The sequence below is a fragment of the Schistocerca nitens genome, chromosome 11, assembly GCF_023898315.1.
Source record: "Schistocerca nitens isolate TAMUIC-IGC-003100 chromosome 11, iqSchNite1.1, whole genome shotgun sequence".
NCBI classification, from domain to species: Eukaryota; Metazoa; Arthropoda; class Insecta; order Orthoptera; family Acrididae; genus Schistocerca; species Schistocerca nitens.
Genome location: NC_064624.1, coordinates 121,549,272 through 121,564,548, shown reverse-complemented (window position 1 = coordinate 121,564,548; position 15,277 = coordinate 121,549,272). Strand labels below are relative to the sequence as shown.

The 15,277-nt window shown below is 38.2% G+C and overlaps 1 protein-coding gene across 8 annotated transcripts in view; it reads left to right on the top strand.

Annotated features, from left to right (window-relative positions):
• The first annotated feature begins 790 nt into the window (after positions 1-790).
• Positions 791-15,277, top strand: part of LOC126212852 (GRB10-interacting GYF protein 2) — a 189,384-nt gene continuing 174,897 nt past the window's right edge. For 4 of the 8 annotated variants that reach the window (XM_049940284.1, XM_049940283.1, XM_049940278.1 and 1 more), the window contains exons 1-3: positions 989-1,063; positions 1,579-1,619; positions 7,077-7,392. In XM_049940284.1, coding sequence (XP_049796241.1) covers positions 1,588-1,619; positions 7,077-7,392 — 348 coding nt within the window. In that variant the 5' untranslated portion in view covers positions 989-1,063; positions 1,579-1,587. Of the gene's footprint in view, positions 860-988; positions 1,064-1,167; positions 1,620-7,076; positions 7,393-15,277 lie in introns of those variants that run through there. The other 4 variants (XM_049940282.1, XM_049940281.1, XM_049940280.1 and 1 more) reach the window with 3 other exon arrangements.

Genomic DNA, 15,277 nt, shown 5'->3' with positions numbered 1-15,277 from the left:
CAGTTTCATGCAGGGCCAAAACCACTGCACAGCATTCTCACATTTGGGGGAGACAGGAAGTTTAGTGTGTGACTCTGTTGCCATCTGAATCATTAGTGACTGAGCTCCACCTCTGCTTGAGAAGAACAGCAAAAGACATCAGCCACAGCCTACTGCAAGGCTCATTCTCGAAAAATTAATCTACAGTGAATTAAGGCAACTATGGCATTCCCAGACCTAGATGGCCAATCATGTATTTCAAAAATCTACCCTTCAATGCATATACGGTGTACTAATTGCTGTGCCACCTTGCTCTGTAGATAAATAAATAAAGGTTCTCTCGATGACTCATTTTGTAATAATTTTACCAAAGCATTTCAGTCATTACATAAAGCAAATTAATGAAACAACTATTAATGATCGCTGCTGAAACTGCACAACTAATTATTTCACTCTCATTTATAAACATGGTTTAATGAAACAGAGGCAGTAACTTTTCATGCCTTGAACACCAGTTTACATTGTATCTATAAGGGTAAATATTCTGTATACGTGGGTTAGATTATTTAATTTCACTCAAATTTATTGCGTTCTAATCGGAAGCTACGCTTTATCTATTAGAGGCAACATCGAAGTTAAGAAATATCTTTTTGGTAACTTTGCTCGTGCAACAAACTGCCTGCAAGACAGAACATTGGAACAACTAATCCTCGCTCTAAATTCTCACAGCCCTCAACCCACGTAGTTGTTTCTACGGTCACGAAAACATCTTTGGATACACACGCCAAACATCTTTGAGAATCTTTAGAATTGCATTGGTTTCAAATGACAAGTCGATTGTTGTTATATTTAGAAGATTAGCAAGTTTGGTGCTAATAAGGTGAGCTGCTTGTTACATATGTATAATACATAGGATCATTATAGCACCGAGATACTGTTGTGTTCATCTGTTTAGTACTGTCCATTTCTCTACTGAACTTAACAGACCGTTGTTCACGTGACCTTTTGTTGCTCATGCGCTGAATTTTCTGCGTCGGCCATATTGCTGTGCTGCTTCTACAGATAGTCACGGCGAGATACATAGGTATTTAATTTTATACATACTGAATCGAAGCAGTTGCCTTAATCCGGAAAGACGTTTGTCGAAAAAGATAATTTGTGTTATTAGAGTTACTGTCATGCGCTCATTCGGGACTGTTTATAAAGAAATTCACACATAAATACAACCAGATTGAAGAAGTCTATGTGGCTGTGTGCTGACACTCAGTAATTTTTCTTCAGTAGTTCAACGGAGTATTTTTTGAAGTGAGCGGCGTATTTCGTTCGTTAGGATCCATTTGGTACTATCTGTTAGGCAACCCGAATTTCCAGTTGAATTTTTGTGGTTTGCAACCTCGACGTCCTTCTGTTCGTATACTTTTAAGGCGTGTGTTATTTTTGTTATATTAAGGGCATACAGCTGTTTTGAGTTAAAGAGAACTTGGGTTTTGACCTTGTGACATATCTCCGAAAGTGAATAGTTCCGGTTGATCGTCAGGAGACTTGTTAATTCAAATATAGTTGCAAGTAGCCTTAAGAAGATATCTTTTCCTGTTGCAGTCCTCTGCGATGGCTGATTCTCTGAAGTTTGGACCTGAATGGTAAGTATTGTCTGATTTTAATATTATTGCTATCTTTTTGTGTGTTACTGTAAAAGTTTTTAGATTGTGCACTACCACTGTCATGAGCAGACAGTTTGCAATACATGACTATTTCACTGAAAGCGTTATGTTTTTGTTTTGTGTGTGAATGAAAATTGTGTTTTACGAGACTGTAATGTTTTAGGTGTTAGCGTTTTGATGCGTCGCACACCCAGTGTTTTCGTTTATAATTCAAGCGCTCTAATGAATTGTTAACTCTTAACGTTTAGTACTGATTGCAACCAAGTAAAAACACGAAAGTTTGATATCACAGCTCACATCCAACTATTGAAACTATTAAATGTTATAAAAATTGGGAAGTGATAGAGTAGATGTATTGATCCCAGGTTTTTTGTGTGTACCACTGAAAGTTTGTTCCATTCAGGGTTGGGTAAAATAGCTTGTATGAAATGAGTTCCAAAACATCTCTGGAGAATGATACACTGTTGTTGAGTTTAAACGCATTTACTAGTGTGAGCCGTAGTTTGTTGCCTATGTGCTACACATAATGCAAAACGTAATTAGTATTGAAATCCATTTCACAGGTAAATTCCTATTGTGGCTATCATTTCATTCTTAAGTATGAAATGAACATTACGCCTGCAACTGAGGTAAACATTGAATGTTGTCTTCACTTAAGCCACTTATAATATTGCCTCCAGTTGAGAAGAGGTTGCTCTGAAAACATGTAGACAAGACGTTTTTGTGTTCATTTCCTCATTCTCAGGAAGCTGTAACAATCATATTGTTCATTTTCATGAGACAGTTTTTGCCATGAACAGCAGTGACAGGATTATTTATTTTGGAGGCCTTAAAAAGCATTTATTTTCCAGTAAGTATTGGATATTGACACATTTGGTGCAGCTACATATTCCAAAGCATAAAATTGCAGAAGTCTGTTTCTTAAAGACAGCTGAAAGGTAAAAGAATTTTGATCTTTAGCCCATATGTGCAGTGACAAAGTGCATTTGCTACTTGCAGCAATATGTTAGAAGTAGTAGGTTGTTGAGAAAATTGGTTTTCATAGCAAGATAAACTTCTTAAAAAGTGCTCTCACTTAAAAAAAGTGTTATACAAAATATTTTATGTTGGGAAAATGTTTATGAAACACAAGGATGTTCCATCAGAATTCAATGGAATAACACCATGTATTGTTGACATAAAATTATTTTTAAGCCTCTCTAGAGTGATACAGTCATTTTGTCTGTCAGTGGAATGAGAATATTTAGGCAATATGCTTTCCTGCAGAGTATCTCTTGGTATGTCAGTGATTTTCAGAATATAGACTTATCAAATAATTTGACTGCATCTGTTGATAAGCAAAAGTTAATTTTGCATCCCCATTCTTTCATTTGTTAATACACAACCATAATGAAAACAATTTTGATAACACAAGGTGAAATTTGCCCTCTTGTTTACTTTGAATACATCCTTTTTGTGCAAATGTTTATGCCCAAGATTTGAAAGTAGCAGACATATTCTAAGTGACCTAATACAAAGCTTCCCTGGTTTATTATATAGCAATATTTTTCATTACAGAAATTGTTCTTTATGCATTATTTTCATCTTTTAAATATTGTAATGTCTGTAAATGTGTTACATTTGCAAAAACTTATTTTGTATGGATGCAAATACCAGTCCTACTATTTCTTTTTAGTGTGTGTGTGTGTGTGTGTGTGAGAGAGAGAGAGAGAGAGAGAGAGAGAGAGAGAGAGAGAGAGAGAGAGATGGGGGGGGGGGGCAATAAGAAGCTGTAGGAAATTGTAGGTTTGAGGAAAACATTTCATTCATCAATTTTTTATTTATGCTGTGATTTATTCACTCTCATTACCACATTTATCGTCTGCCCCACTAAATAAGCCCACAACCTGTAGTCTCGCTTACCTTGGTTGTAAGCTCACTGTGGGAATGTAATGTCTAGTGTGTTGTGCCCACAGGAATCCTTCTGACATCCTAATCTCATTTCTGCTACTCCTCATTACTTTGCACAATTTTACCATTTTCTGTACTAGTTTGGTCTGAAGCAGGGTATCATTTGAGAGCTTAGCAACATTTTCATATTTCCATGAGGTTTTGGGCTTGCAACTGGATGATATCGAAATATTGTATCAAGGTGTTGATGTCATGTAGCTGGAAGCCCGAAACCTCTTGGTATGCCCATTTCTCTGAGAAAACTTCAAGATCACATATTCTGTGTGTTGTTTATGGGCCCATTGAATGCTCAACACAAACCATAAAGTGAGTTCTTTCCTCCTCCTACTATTTACACTCTTGTTGCATTTTTGATTAAGGTCTGTTTACCAATTCATGTAAAAGTGATTGATATTTATTATCTCAAGGGCTGTGGTTCTTGAGATCGTTATCAGACTGAAGAGGGTGATAAGAGGACCTCTAATGTGTAGCATTAGATGCAAAAGCAACTATGATCTTAATTCTGTGAGAAAAGAATTAATTACTTTGATACAGTAATTTTTTCTGATCCGCCCACATATTCTTGAAAGTATACAAAGATACACAGATAATCTATTTCCTACATTGAATTTTCTCTCTGTGAGCTGGTTTTTTTTCTAAGTAGACAGAAGTGACACACAACATTTTTAAGCCAACAAATGCGATGTTGTAGCAAGGATTAAGTTTCTTGTTGTGGTACAAATTTTAAGCACTTAAGAAGCGAAAAATGAGTTTTTGCTATTATCATCATACTGGTAAAACCACAATTACAAGTATGAAATGCAATTCTGTCTTTGATTATATCATTATTATATGAAGACTGCTTATCCTCTTGACAACTTCTCCCTCTTTTTCTTACTTTTCTTTCTGAAATAGTTCTACTCGTGCAGGTTGTTTAGAGCTTGTCCGATCTTTTCTTTTCTCACATGGTCTATCCTTCAACATTTTGTTCTCTCCTCTTCGATTTGCGACATTCCCCAGGTCTCCATCATTTTCATGGTCTTCCAATCAGCCTTCTTTCAGATTCTGCCAATTCCAGATCGCTTTGTGGTAGGTTTTTCCCCCATTCTTTTAGCATGGCCAAATCTTTCCAGTCAATTTACTTCCACAGTTTCTTTTACAGGATTGATTTGAAGAATTTTTCATTTCTTTTCTCTGCCTTTTTATTGTACTTGGAAATTTTTGCTCAGCTGCAGCATTCTGATTCATAGATCAAAATTTGGTAGAGAAAGATGTGTGTATCATAGTCTTTGCTTGCGCAGGTGTAAGCCAATTCTTAGGTGTCTGATACATAATAAATTCCTAATATTGTGAGATACACAATAATAAAATTTAAATATCTTCCTTGATTTTTTTTTTCTGGAGATTTTTGAAAACTTCTTTAATAATTTTTCCATTACAACTTACATTCCTCATTTTCCTTGTTAATTTTCACTACTCAACTCTATTATGCTTATTTTCATGCCTGCTTTGTCAAATCCTGTCTGCCAGGTATTTAGTTGTTTCCCAATTCCTGCTCATTGTCTTCCCATATCACCACATGTGCATGTGGTACGAGTTTCATATAATCTGTTGTTGACCTTGGGCGAATGTTACTTACGATGTCCATGAGCAGATTGAAGAGCACTGGTGGTCGCACACATTCATGTTGATCAGAGGTCTGTTCTAAACCATTAAGATTTTTTGGTAGCTGCTCAATGTTTAGCATGTTAAAAAAAGTCTAGTATACTTTCTGGTAATATTATGATTTTGAGTGATAGATACACTTCTGGTATACATATTAATGTCTCAAATATCTAAATAATTTGTGTCTGTGCTTTGAAACCCTTTTTTAATTTGAGTTACAGTTTCTTTTTACGTTCTTCGTGTTTGTACTAATTTGGTGTAAGAAATTTCTACTTTTGACTATAGTAATTTGACTTTATAAGATTACTAATTTCGAGATAAATTGTTGAATTTTATACAGAAATGCTTTTTGTGTTGTTACCCTGTATTGTTACTCTGATTTCACTAAAATAAGCTGACAACCTTTTGTGTCATTTACTTTGCTTAAGAGCTCACTGTGGTAACAGTTATGATGGGAATGTCAGATGTGGTGTACGCAGAAAAATCCTTCCGACATGGCTTTAATTTGCTTTTTGTGAAACATGCAGCCAGGTTGACTTGGGCTGAACAGATTTTGCGAACTTTGTTGGTTTTTATGTTACTGTACATAGAGAGATAACAAAGAACCTCTGAAATGAGAAATTACACTTCCTATTTTCCTGTAGCCTTTTCCCATTTGTTGTGGGGTAGGAGTTGTTGTTACCAGTTTTGGTAATGGTAGTGATATTAGATGACTGGATCCCTCCATGATGGCACAACTCTCCCTCCCTTCCACCTCCGGTAAGGCATCGTATTACCCAATCTGTCTCTATCTCGTGTTAAAGTGTGGTAATATTCTTGAAGTGTTTGTAGAAAGTGTAACTGTAGTTGGATGTGGGAATTCACCTAAAAGCCACAGAAAGGCTAGCCGGCTCACCAGCCCTCATCGTAAATGTGTGAGGCAGATTAACTCTGGGGCTAGCTCGCCTCCCTGTGTGTATTGAAAGCAGCCCTTTAATGCATCCATCTATGCAAATGGGTTGTATGGGAAATTGTCCTAAATCACAAATCTGTTGTTTCTTAATTTAATAGCCAGTCTGTGAATTATATAGTGAGTTGTTGGATGATTGATAGTTTTGACTCACATGTTGTCAAAGAAACTGAGAAAAGTAAATAAATAATTTAAAATTATTGTATATAAACTAGTAGCTGTTGGAGACTTCGGTTTGAGTGACTCTGTTTTGAGCTAATGTATAAATGCCAGTGGTAACGTTGTTTTGCAGAAGTAATTTTTACAGCTGCCCTCATTGAATATTTAGTTAAAGTTTGTATGCGTTGAGTGATTCTTCTCAGTGCCTCGCTATACGCATGGTGCGGATGTTACTTGATGACTGGAATTACTGGTAGAATAGAAAATCGATGCTGTGGGATCAGAGTCAGTGGAAGTTCGTGCCTTACCTTTCCACAAGAGGTATCTATGAATGGTCCGGTAACCTCAGTGACAATGAGCCTTTCAATTGCACATGGAGGTATCAGATGCCCTGACATTTTAGGTGGCTGTTTGCGATAAGTGGGAAATGTGGGATCGAGTCCAAGTTTGGCACAAATTTTTGTTTGTCACGACATTCAGTACGATGGAGGTTCAGCATTTATGAGCAATTTTCACTGGCATTCCATATCATTAATTCTTCACTAATATCATCCCTCCATTTCATTTTATGTCGCTGAATTTACAAAGTGTACTTTTTATTCATTTGTGTCTGCTTTTTAATGTGTATGACCATAGTGTGCTACATTCCTTTCAATACCATAAGATATGAGAGTAAAGAGAAGGTGTTGAGGAAGGGGTACAATTTTTAACTTGTGTCCGATCATATTTTGCAGGCTGCGCACGCTGAACCAGTCACTGGCTGCGTCAGCTGCTGCGAGCAATGCCTGCACGCCGCCTTCCAGCGAGGGCAGCAGTGGGGGTGGGGGCGGGCACGGGCCCTCGACGACGACTGCGGGGGTGGGGGCGGGGCCGACGGTGCCGCGGCCTGCGCTTACCCTCGCTCGGCACAGGTACGGCCGCGAGGAGATGTTGGCCCTGTTCGACCCGGGCCTTCCGCCCCCGCCTCCATCGCCAGCTGCCCTTGCCGTGCTCTTCGTGGAGCGCGCTCAGCCACCTCTTGCTCTGGTGCAGATGTCGGATGATGAAACAGTGAGTGAATATCTGTAATTGGCATTCCTAATTGTAAAGCTTTGAGTGCATAGAGTAAAGACCAGCAAATGATTTCACCTCAGTTAAAATAACACAGTGCTTGGCAGTAAATTCGCGTCAGTCATTGAACACATTATGGCTGTGGCAGCAACAGCTGGATATTTCCGGTCTAATTACATTGAAACACTATCCATTAAGTCAATTAACTTGCTGCACAGATAAACAATGCACACAGTGAAAACGAATCTCAGTTATTAAGACACCGACCTGTAGTGTTGTCTGCAACTGACTGTGGCAACTGACACATGGTGGCAGAGCATTAAGCCAAAGGTGAACATAATTAATACAGAATTGTGTGTTTTATGTCTTAACTGTGATATCAGTAACTTTTCTCTGTCTTTTATTGTGATTAGTCAAAAAGTTGTATGATTTGTACAACATTGTATGGTGATGTTCATGTGGCTAACTGTTTTATCGTGCATCTGTAAAGTGATGTGAAAACACATCTGTTAATTTCTGTCATTTCTCCTTGTCTGTAATTTCTAGTAGACATTGTGCGTGTATCCCACTTTCATAAGATTCGGCCTGTAGTATCAGTTACTTAGGTTGTGCCTCAAAGTGGGAACAGTAATTGTGGTAATGTGTATGGATGTGTCTGCACACATTGCCGTGTCCAAAGGAATCCCACAGACATTCTTGTCAATTATCTCTCTGCTAGCGTTTTCTGCACCCACAGTAACAAAGTTTGATTAAAAAGAAATCATTATCATTTTATGTCAAACTTTCGAAGCAACTAAAACATAAGCCGCAGCTGTGATTGAGTGAGTGTTTCTGTCTGAGTTTTTGTATTTTTAGTGCAATTAATTAATGATGACTTTGTATCTGCATTGAAGTCTTCATTAGAAATGCTATACACATTGCTCTTATGTACTGAAATGTAGGTGAGTGAGTCATACTTGCAGAGAAGCCATTGCATTGATTAGTGATAAGCTGTAGCCGTTGCTTCATTATATGCATTATCAAGGACTAATTTAAAAAAATATATCTTAGTTTAATTCTATTTTACTCCTTTGTCCACAATTCCAGTGTCATTGTTCAAAAGTGTAGCCATCTTACATTAGCTGGTAGCCCATTGTATCAATTACTGATGTTTTATACCGAGTGTGGGGACACCGTTTGCAAGGAGGTCTGTGGGTCTCTTTCCATATATTAGCATGTCCAAAGGAGTCCTGCATATGTTTGTGCCTTGCATGTTATATCTGTGTACTGGCATCAGATGGCTCATGCAGTAACCTTATTTGACAACCAGAAAGTTGCTACAGTTTCATCTGTAATGACTCCCACAGCTCTGGATATCTTCTTTGAGTAACTTCAGTAGTCTTTTGTTGCAGCTACGATTACATAGAATGTTATCCTCAAAAGTGATAGGAATGAAAAGCATCACATAAGCTTAGTACTGGTAATCAAATGCTTTTTTAATTTTTTTTATTTCTACATTTCCTTCTAGTATGAGTCGTAATGTACATTCGGCAATAGTGCCTAAGTATTGAAAAATATAATATGTAAATGGTATATTGATTTAAGTCTGCCCACAGCTTTAGTACCACTGTTTCAAAATTTGTCCAACATTCTTGAGGTGGCAACCTTTATACCCGGGCCGCTGAAACATTGCACTTGACGTGTGCGTATGAAGTTGGCAGCGTAACAGAGTAACAAGTGAAGAATGATAGGCGCTAGGCGTTCAGCGTAGGGCGCCAGCCAATCACAGCGCAGTGAGCACTTCTGTTACTCACGTGCTGTGACGTCAAAGTTCCCGCGTTGCCGGCTTTGTTTGGTGAATGTGTATACAACGTGAATTGTATGTTGTTTACCGCGTGTTTTCGTTGTACTGTGTGCTATATCGTTGTGACTTTTGTTACATTGTGAGTGTACATACTTGGAAAATGCCACCGAAAAGACTTCGTTCACCTAGTGACAATCCTTTGCGTCGAGGGGTGCCGCTAAACAGCCAGGCACTGGAGTTGCTACGCAGAACTCGTGAGTTTTACGAGCAGGAGAAAAACTACGTAAGCATTCGTGGACAGCCATCAATTCCTGCCGACAAAGTGGTGGAACGTACGTCAAAAACTCTCGGTATTAGTGCAAGAACCGTAGTAAGTAAGGGAGTATTACTACAAAACTTGGAAGATACTGAAGTGAGCCGTAATGATTCCGAGCTGTCTGGATCAAATAATACATTTTTATCAACCCCGGGAAAGAAGAAAAAGCAGCCTAGTCCTATCACAGATTCAGATTCTTTCCAGACTGATGCAATTCGTAGGCATGTTTATGCTTACTACAGCAGAAAAGAGTATCCGACTGTAGCTGAGTTATTAATCTCTTTAAAAGAAAGTGAACTCTTCAGGGGTGGTAAAACATCACTAAAAATTGTGCTAAAAAATATGGGTTTCCGTTACAAAACGCTAGACGGGCACAAAGTACTGTTAGAGAGGGCACATATTGTTACCGCTCGTAGCATTTTCTTGCACAAAATTGTGGGCAGAGACATTCATTCCATAGTTTGGCTGGACGAAACGTGGGTTAATGCCGGGGAAGCTGTCAGTAAATGTTGGACGGATAACACACCCAGCAGTAGCGGCCATCAGCCGACGGGAAGAGGAGCTAATTGTGGTCCGTGCAGGCTCCTCCAGTGGTTTTGTCCCTGACGCACTTTTAGTTTTTAGATCAAAAAAGACTGGTGATTACCATGAAGATATGGATCACACACGATTTGTTGAGTGGTTCAGGAACCTTTTAAAACAATTTCCTGTCCCTACAACAATTGTAATGGACAATGCTCCATATCATTCGGTGATACAGAACAAAGCCCCAACCACAAATGATCGGAAAGAAGTTATGGTGCAGTGGTTACAGGCTCGAAATATTGCAGCGGATATGAGTATGACAAAAGTTCTGTTATATTCTCTTGTTAAAGAAAATAAGCCTACGACACCTACTTATGTAGTAGACGAAATTGCCAAGGAGCAGGGTCATACTGTAATAAGGCTGCCACCATATCACTGCCATTTCAACCCTATTGAGTTAATATGGAGTGATGTAAAAATGTATGTAAGGAACAACAAGTCCTTTACAACAACAGAGGTGGAAAAGCTGTTGCGTGAAGCTCTTGTGACTGTGGATGCAGCCTCATGGAGAAAAAAAGTAGAGCATGTCGAGAAGCTTATACGAGCAGCACAGACAATAGAAGGCATTATCAGTGGCCGTGAACAATTAATGATTTGTCTTGCTGATGACGACGATGAAGACGGTTTTGGCGATGAGTCGGACAACAGTGACGATGGCGAGCTGGATGGAATTGCGCCATTATCGCTGTAAATTGGTGCGTGAAAAATTACTAATATTAGTCATTTATTGCAATCTCGGTTATTATTTATTTTGTAAACTACGTACATTATTGATTTTAAAGTACCGGTCGTCAGATGCTTGCTTTTTGTATTTCTTTGTTTCATTATCGAAAGGGTGCGCATTGTTATGCTTTTACATGCATTATTATACGGTTGTTTACTTCGTGTCATTGTAGTACAACTAAAAACGAGTTTTTATATACACTGTAATTGCTCAATCGCTTGCATTTAGGAGACGGGACGTAAAACTGTATCGTCTGCTGTGTGTATAGAGGCTGCTGTTGCAACATCGCTATTACTGTATAGCCAACCTAACTAGACAAAAAGCGAACTGTGAAGTGCAATGTTTCGCCGGCGGGGGTATAGTATGATTTACTGAAGTTGTGCACTGAATGTGGAACAGCAATTGTGGATATGTGTATGGATATGTGTGTTCATTTTGCAGTGTCCAAAGGAGTCCCATAGACATTTGTACCTTGCATCTCATATTTCTTTACTAGCAATCAGTGATCCATTCAGTAACCCACTTTGAGTACCAAAAAGTTGCTGCACATTCAGTTGTAACAGCTCACAGATTAGGAGCACTTCTTTGAGTAACATTTAATTGTGCCAGTTACTATTGTAAGAGTTGTTATTTTTAAAAGAGATTGAAAGTAATATCAGCACAATATTTTAGTAAAATATTGTTTTAAATTTTGTTTCTGCCTTTCCATGTGGTGTGAATTGAGACATAAAACAGCCAACAAAGGCTGAAAAGTGTATCGTCCAATCATTGTGACTGAAAAATCAGTGTATTTTTTAGTGTTTAGTTGCAGTTTTCTTCTGTTGCTTCATTACTTGTATTGTCATGGTATAATTTCTGTGGATATGAAATCTTACAGTAAAAAGTATGATGGGATAATCATTCATTAGTTGAATTCTATGTCACCAACTCCATTAGCCTTGTTCGTAAGATAACCCCACTTTCTTACGCCAACAGCCTGTAGTATTAATTACTGAGGTTGTGTGTTCAATGTGGGAACAGCAATTGTGGGATGTGTATGGCTGTGTGTGCATATGTCGCCATTTCCAAAGGAATCCCACAAACACTTCCAATATCTCTTACCCTATTGATTGCAGGTATAAGATAGCCCACTCATTGGCCTGATTTTACTCATTAGAAGTCACTTCCATTTCGCCAGTGATAGTTCTAAGATCTGATCAGCTACTGTAAGCAGCTTCCATATTGGCATTTTGTGTGTGCCTTTCCTTTTCAAAATTTATTTCACTTCTACCTGCTTATGTTTGGTCCTTTTATTGTATCCCTCCCTAATAATTACCATATATAGCAAATCTGGGGTAATGTAGGAACACAGAAGTCAATACTTTCAATACTTATCCTGCAGGCTAGATTGTAGAAATACAGGATGTACATTTATAGGTTTAAAAAAGTTTTTAGCAATGTTGACTGAAATGCCCTCTTTAGATTTTTGAGGTTATCAGTGATAAAACACGAGAAGTCAAAGGCCATTTAAAGTCTGCTGACAATATTGTTAACCCATCATAAATGGCATAGGACTTGGATGATCAATTGAACAGGATGAATAGTGTCATCGAGTTGCCAAATTATGTCCAAAGTAAAAAAAGGATAATGGACTGTACTTGAATTAAGAGTAAAGGCTGAGTAGTAGATTAGGAAATGTTAAAACTAGTGGTTTATTTAGTTTTGGTAATGGGGTAGCCCAACAATGAAAACAGAAACAAAAAGAACATATGCCAACTGGCAGTAACAAGAAAATCTTTTCTGTTAAATAAAGATGTTGATAATATCAAGTACACTGGGTGTGTGAGGAGGGATGGTCAGTATTCAGGGGTAGGAGAGGAACACTCCTTCAAACCAAAGAAGTCTACTAAACATGAGCTCTAAAACGCAAGCCTTAAGAGTGATAAGATTTTGTTCATCTTTGCTACTGTGAAACACATCTCTAGTGCTCATAGCTCTGGAAAAACTGGAAACAGAGAGCTTGCAGTAGAAGAGATTTGTTTCATAAAATCGATGATGATCTCAGAATGCCGTTTCTGAAGCTATTTGTGTAGAGTGTAGCTTTGTGCGGAAGTGAAGTAAGGATGATAACCAGTCCATACAAAAAGAGAACAGAAACTTTTGAAATGTGGTGCTGCTGAAGATAAGATGGGTAGATCAAATAACTAATGAGAAAGTGAATATAATAGAGGGAAACATTCCATGTGGGAAAAATATATCTAGAAACAAAGAAGATGTGACTTACCAAAGGAAAGCGCTGGCAGGTTGATAGACACACTAACAAACACAAATATACACACAAAATTCCCGGGATTGGAATGACTCCTTACCCTCTCCCTTAATACCCACATCCTTTCGTCTTTCCCTCTCCTTACCTCTTTCCTGATGAAGCAACCGTTGGTTGCGAAAGCTTGAATTTTGTGTGTGTGTTTGTTTGTGTGTCTATCAACCTGCCAGAGCTTTCGTTTGGTAAGTTACATCTTCTTAGATATAATGAGATAGTGAGACGTATTAGGGAGAAAAGAAATTAATGGAATAACAGGCCACTTGCTGTGACATCAAGGAAAAGTCAGTTTGTTAATAGAGGGAAATGTGCAGGGTAAAAATTGCAGAGAAAAATAAAGATTGACTACAGTAAGCTGTTTCAAGTGGATGTTGGTTGCAGAGAAGAGATGACCTAATGTAGAGAGCTCTACAAATGTTTTGTTAGTGCTGAAACCTAAAAACATCATCACTAACCAACCAATAAGTGGCACTATATAGAAGACGCAATGATTGAAAAGAAGAAACTTGAAAAAGAAAAAAAATCTTAGAAATCACTGTAAATGCCATATACGTTTACTAGAATTATTCTAACTCCATAGAAAATAGTATTCCTTGCATTGGGTAGGTACATATCTGGAAAATAACAAAATGCAGCATTCACATGACATGCATATTTGATAAACACTTTGAACCTAATGCAGACATAATATGTTGAAGAGGTACGTTCTGTGCCACCACAAAGACTTTATGTAGGCCCCTTATCACGACATACATCTTTTCTTAACAGCATAATAAAATCCAGTTAAACTTCATATGGCAGATTTTGCACCACTCTCACGAGTTGTGGATTTTGATTTTCTTGATCGAAACATCCTTCTCAGTATGCTTTTGATCCAAGGTAATAATTGTATATAGGCTCTTGTGTAATGGACACGAGTAAACGCGTATTCTTAATGCATCTCAGTAGTGTGTGCTCTCGTCGCCAATCATAAATGGTAAATGGGAGAATACAGTTTGTGAACACTGTACAGAATGTCGACAAGAATGGGAAAGTTATTTCAAGGTTAAGACTCTGTGCACATTGTCACTCCAGGGTAAGGAGGATCGTCAACAAAGAAGCTGCTCAGCGAATAGATACACATATTAGCAACATCATTCAACTGATACCATGAAATGCGAAACATTGAAGATCTGCCTTGTAGTAGTCCATGCACTCAACCACTAGTGATGACTGCCACCTACAAATTATGGCTTGTTCAAACCCTGAGGGGAATGCAACAGCACTGTGTACTGCCTTTTAGGCTGCAATTGCAGTGGGACCGACAGTGGCCACCAAATGCCATCATCAGAAGTAGCCTGAAGACACCAGCTGGCAGCTCGGTTACACTTTATCCCAACTCCTTTGCCTGTTTTTGACGGGAAGAATGCCATGACTGAGGTGCAACCTTTGCTGTTAAAATGACGCCAAATGCATACAGATAGGCTATATCTGTTTCGAAAACAACACTGTGAGTACTGGACACTCATTCTCCTGCTGTTGGACTAACCAGAAAAGTTTTACAAATATCTGAGATGAATAGAAAATCATCTATTACATACCCAGAATGATTCGTGGTTACATTGAAAAGCAAGATTATAAACACTCCGCACAGCTTCAAATAAATTTGTAAAGCAGGCATACCTCAATTAGCCTTCAATGACTGTCGTTAAACTTATTGTTGAATGACAAACATAAATTTTACACAAACCACCTCATATGTTGTCACCACCCTACTGACATAGAACCGTTAATAAGTAGTAATAAGTTATGCTCCTACCACTCTCCAGAAACAATCCACCACAGTAACTTCGAGCATCTGAATTGATATATTTCTCACTTGAACACCTAATTTTTTGAGGATGTAAACTAGGCCTAACATATCTCAACACTGTTTTTGGCTGTTTTGCCAAGTAAATGGTGCACAAAGTATGGGATGAAATGGGTGGAGACAACCTCAGAACGTGTGTAGGTAGAACAGGGTAATGTTCAGTTAATTGTTACTAAATTTTTAAGTTGTTTGAAACTTAGGGTTTCCAATGAAGTTGTTGTTGTTGTTGTTGTGGTCTTCAGTCCTGAGACTGGTTTGATGCAGCTCTCCATGCTACTCTATCCTGTGCAAGCTTCTTCATCTCCCAGTACCTACTGCAACCTACA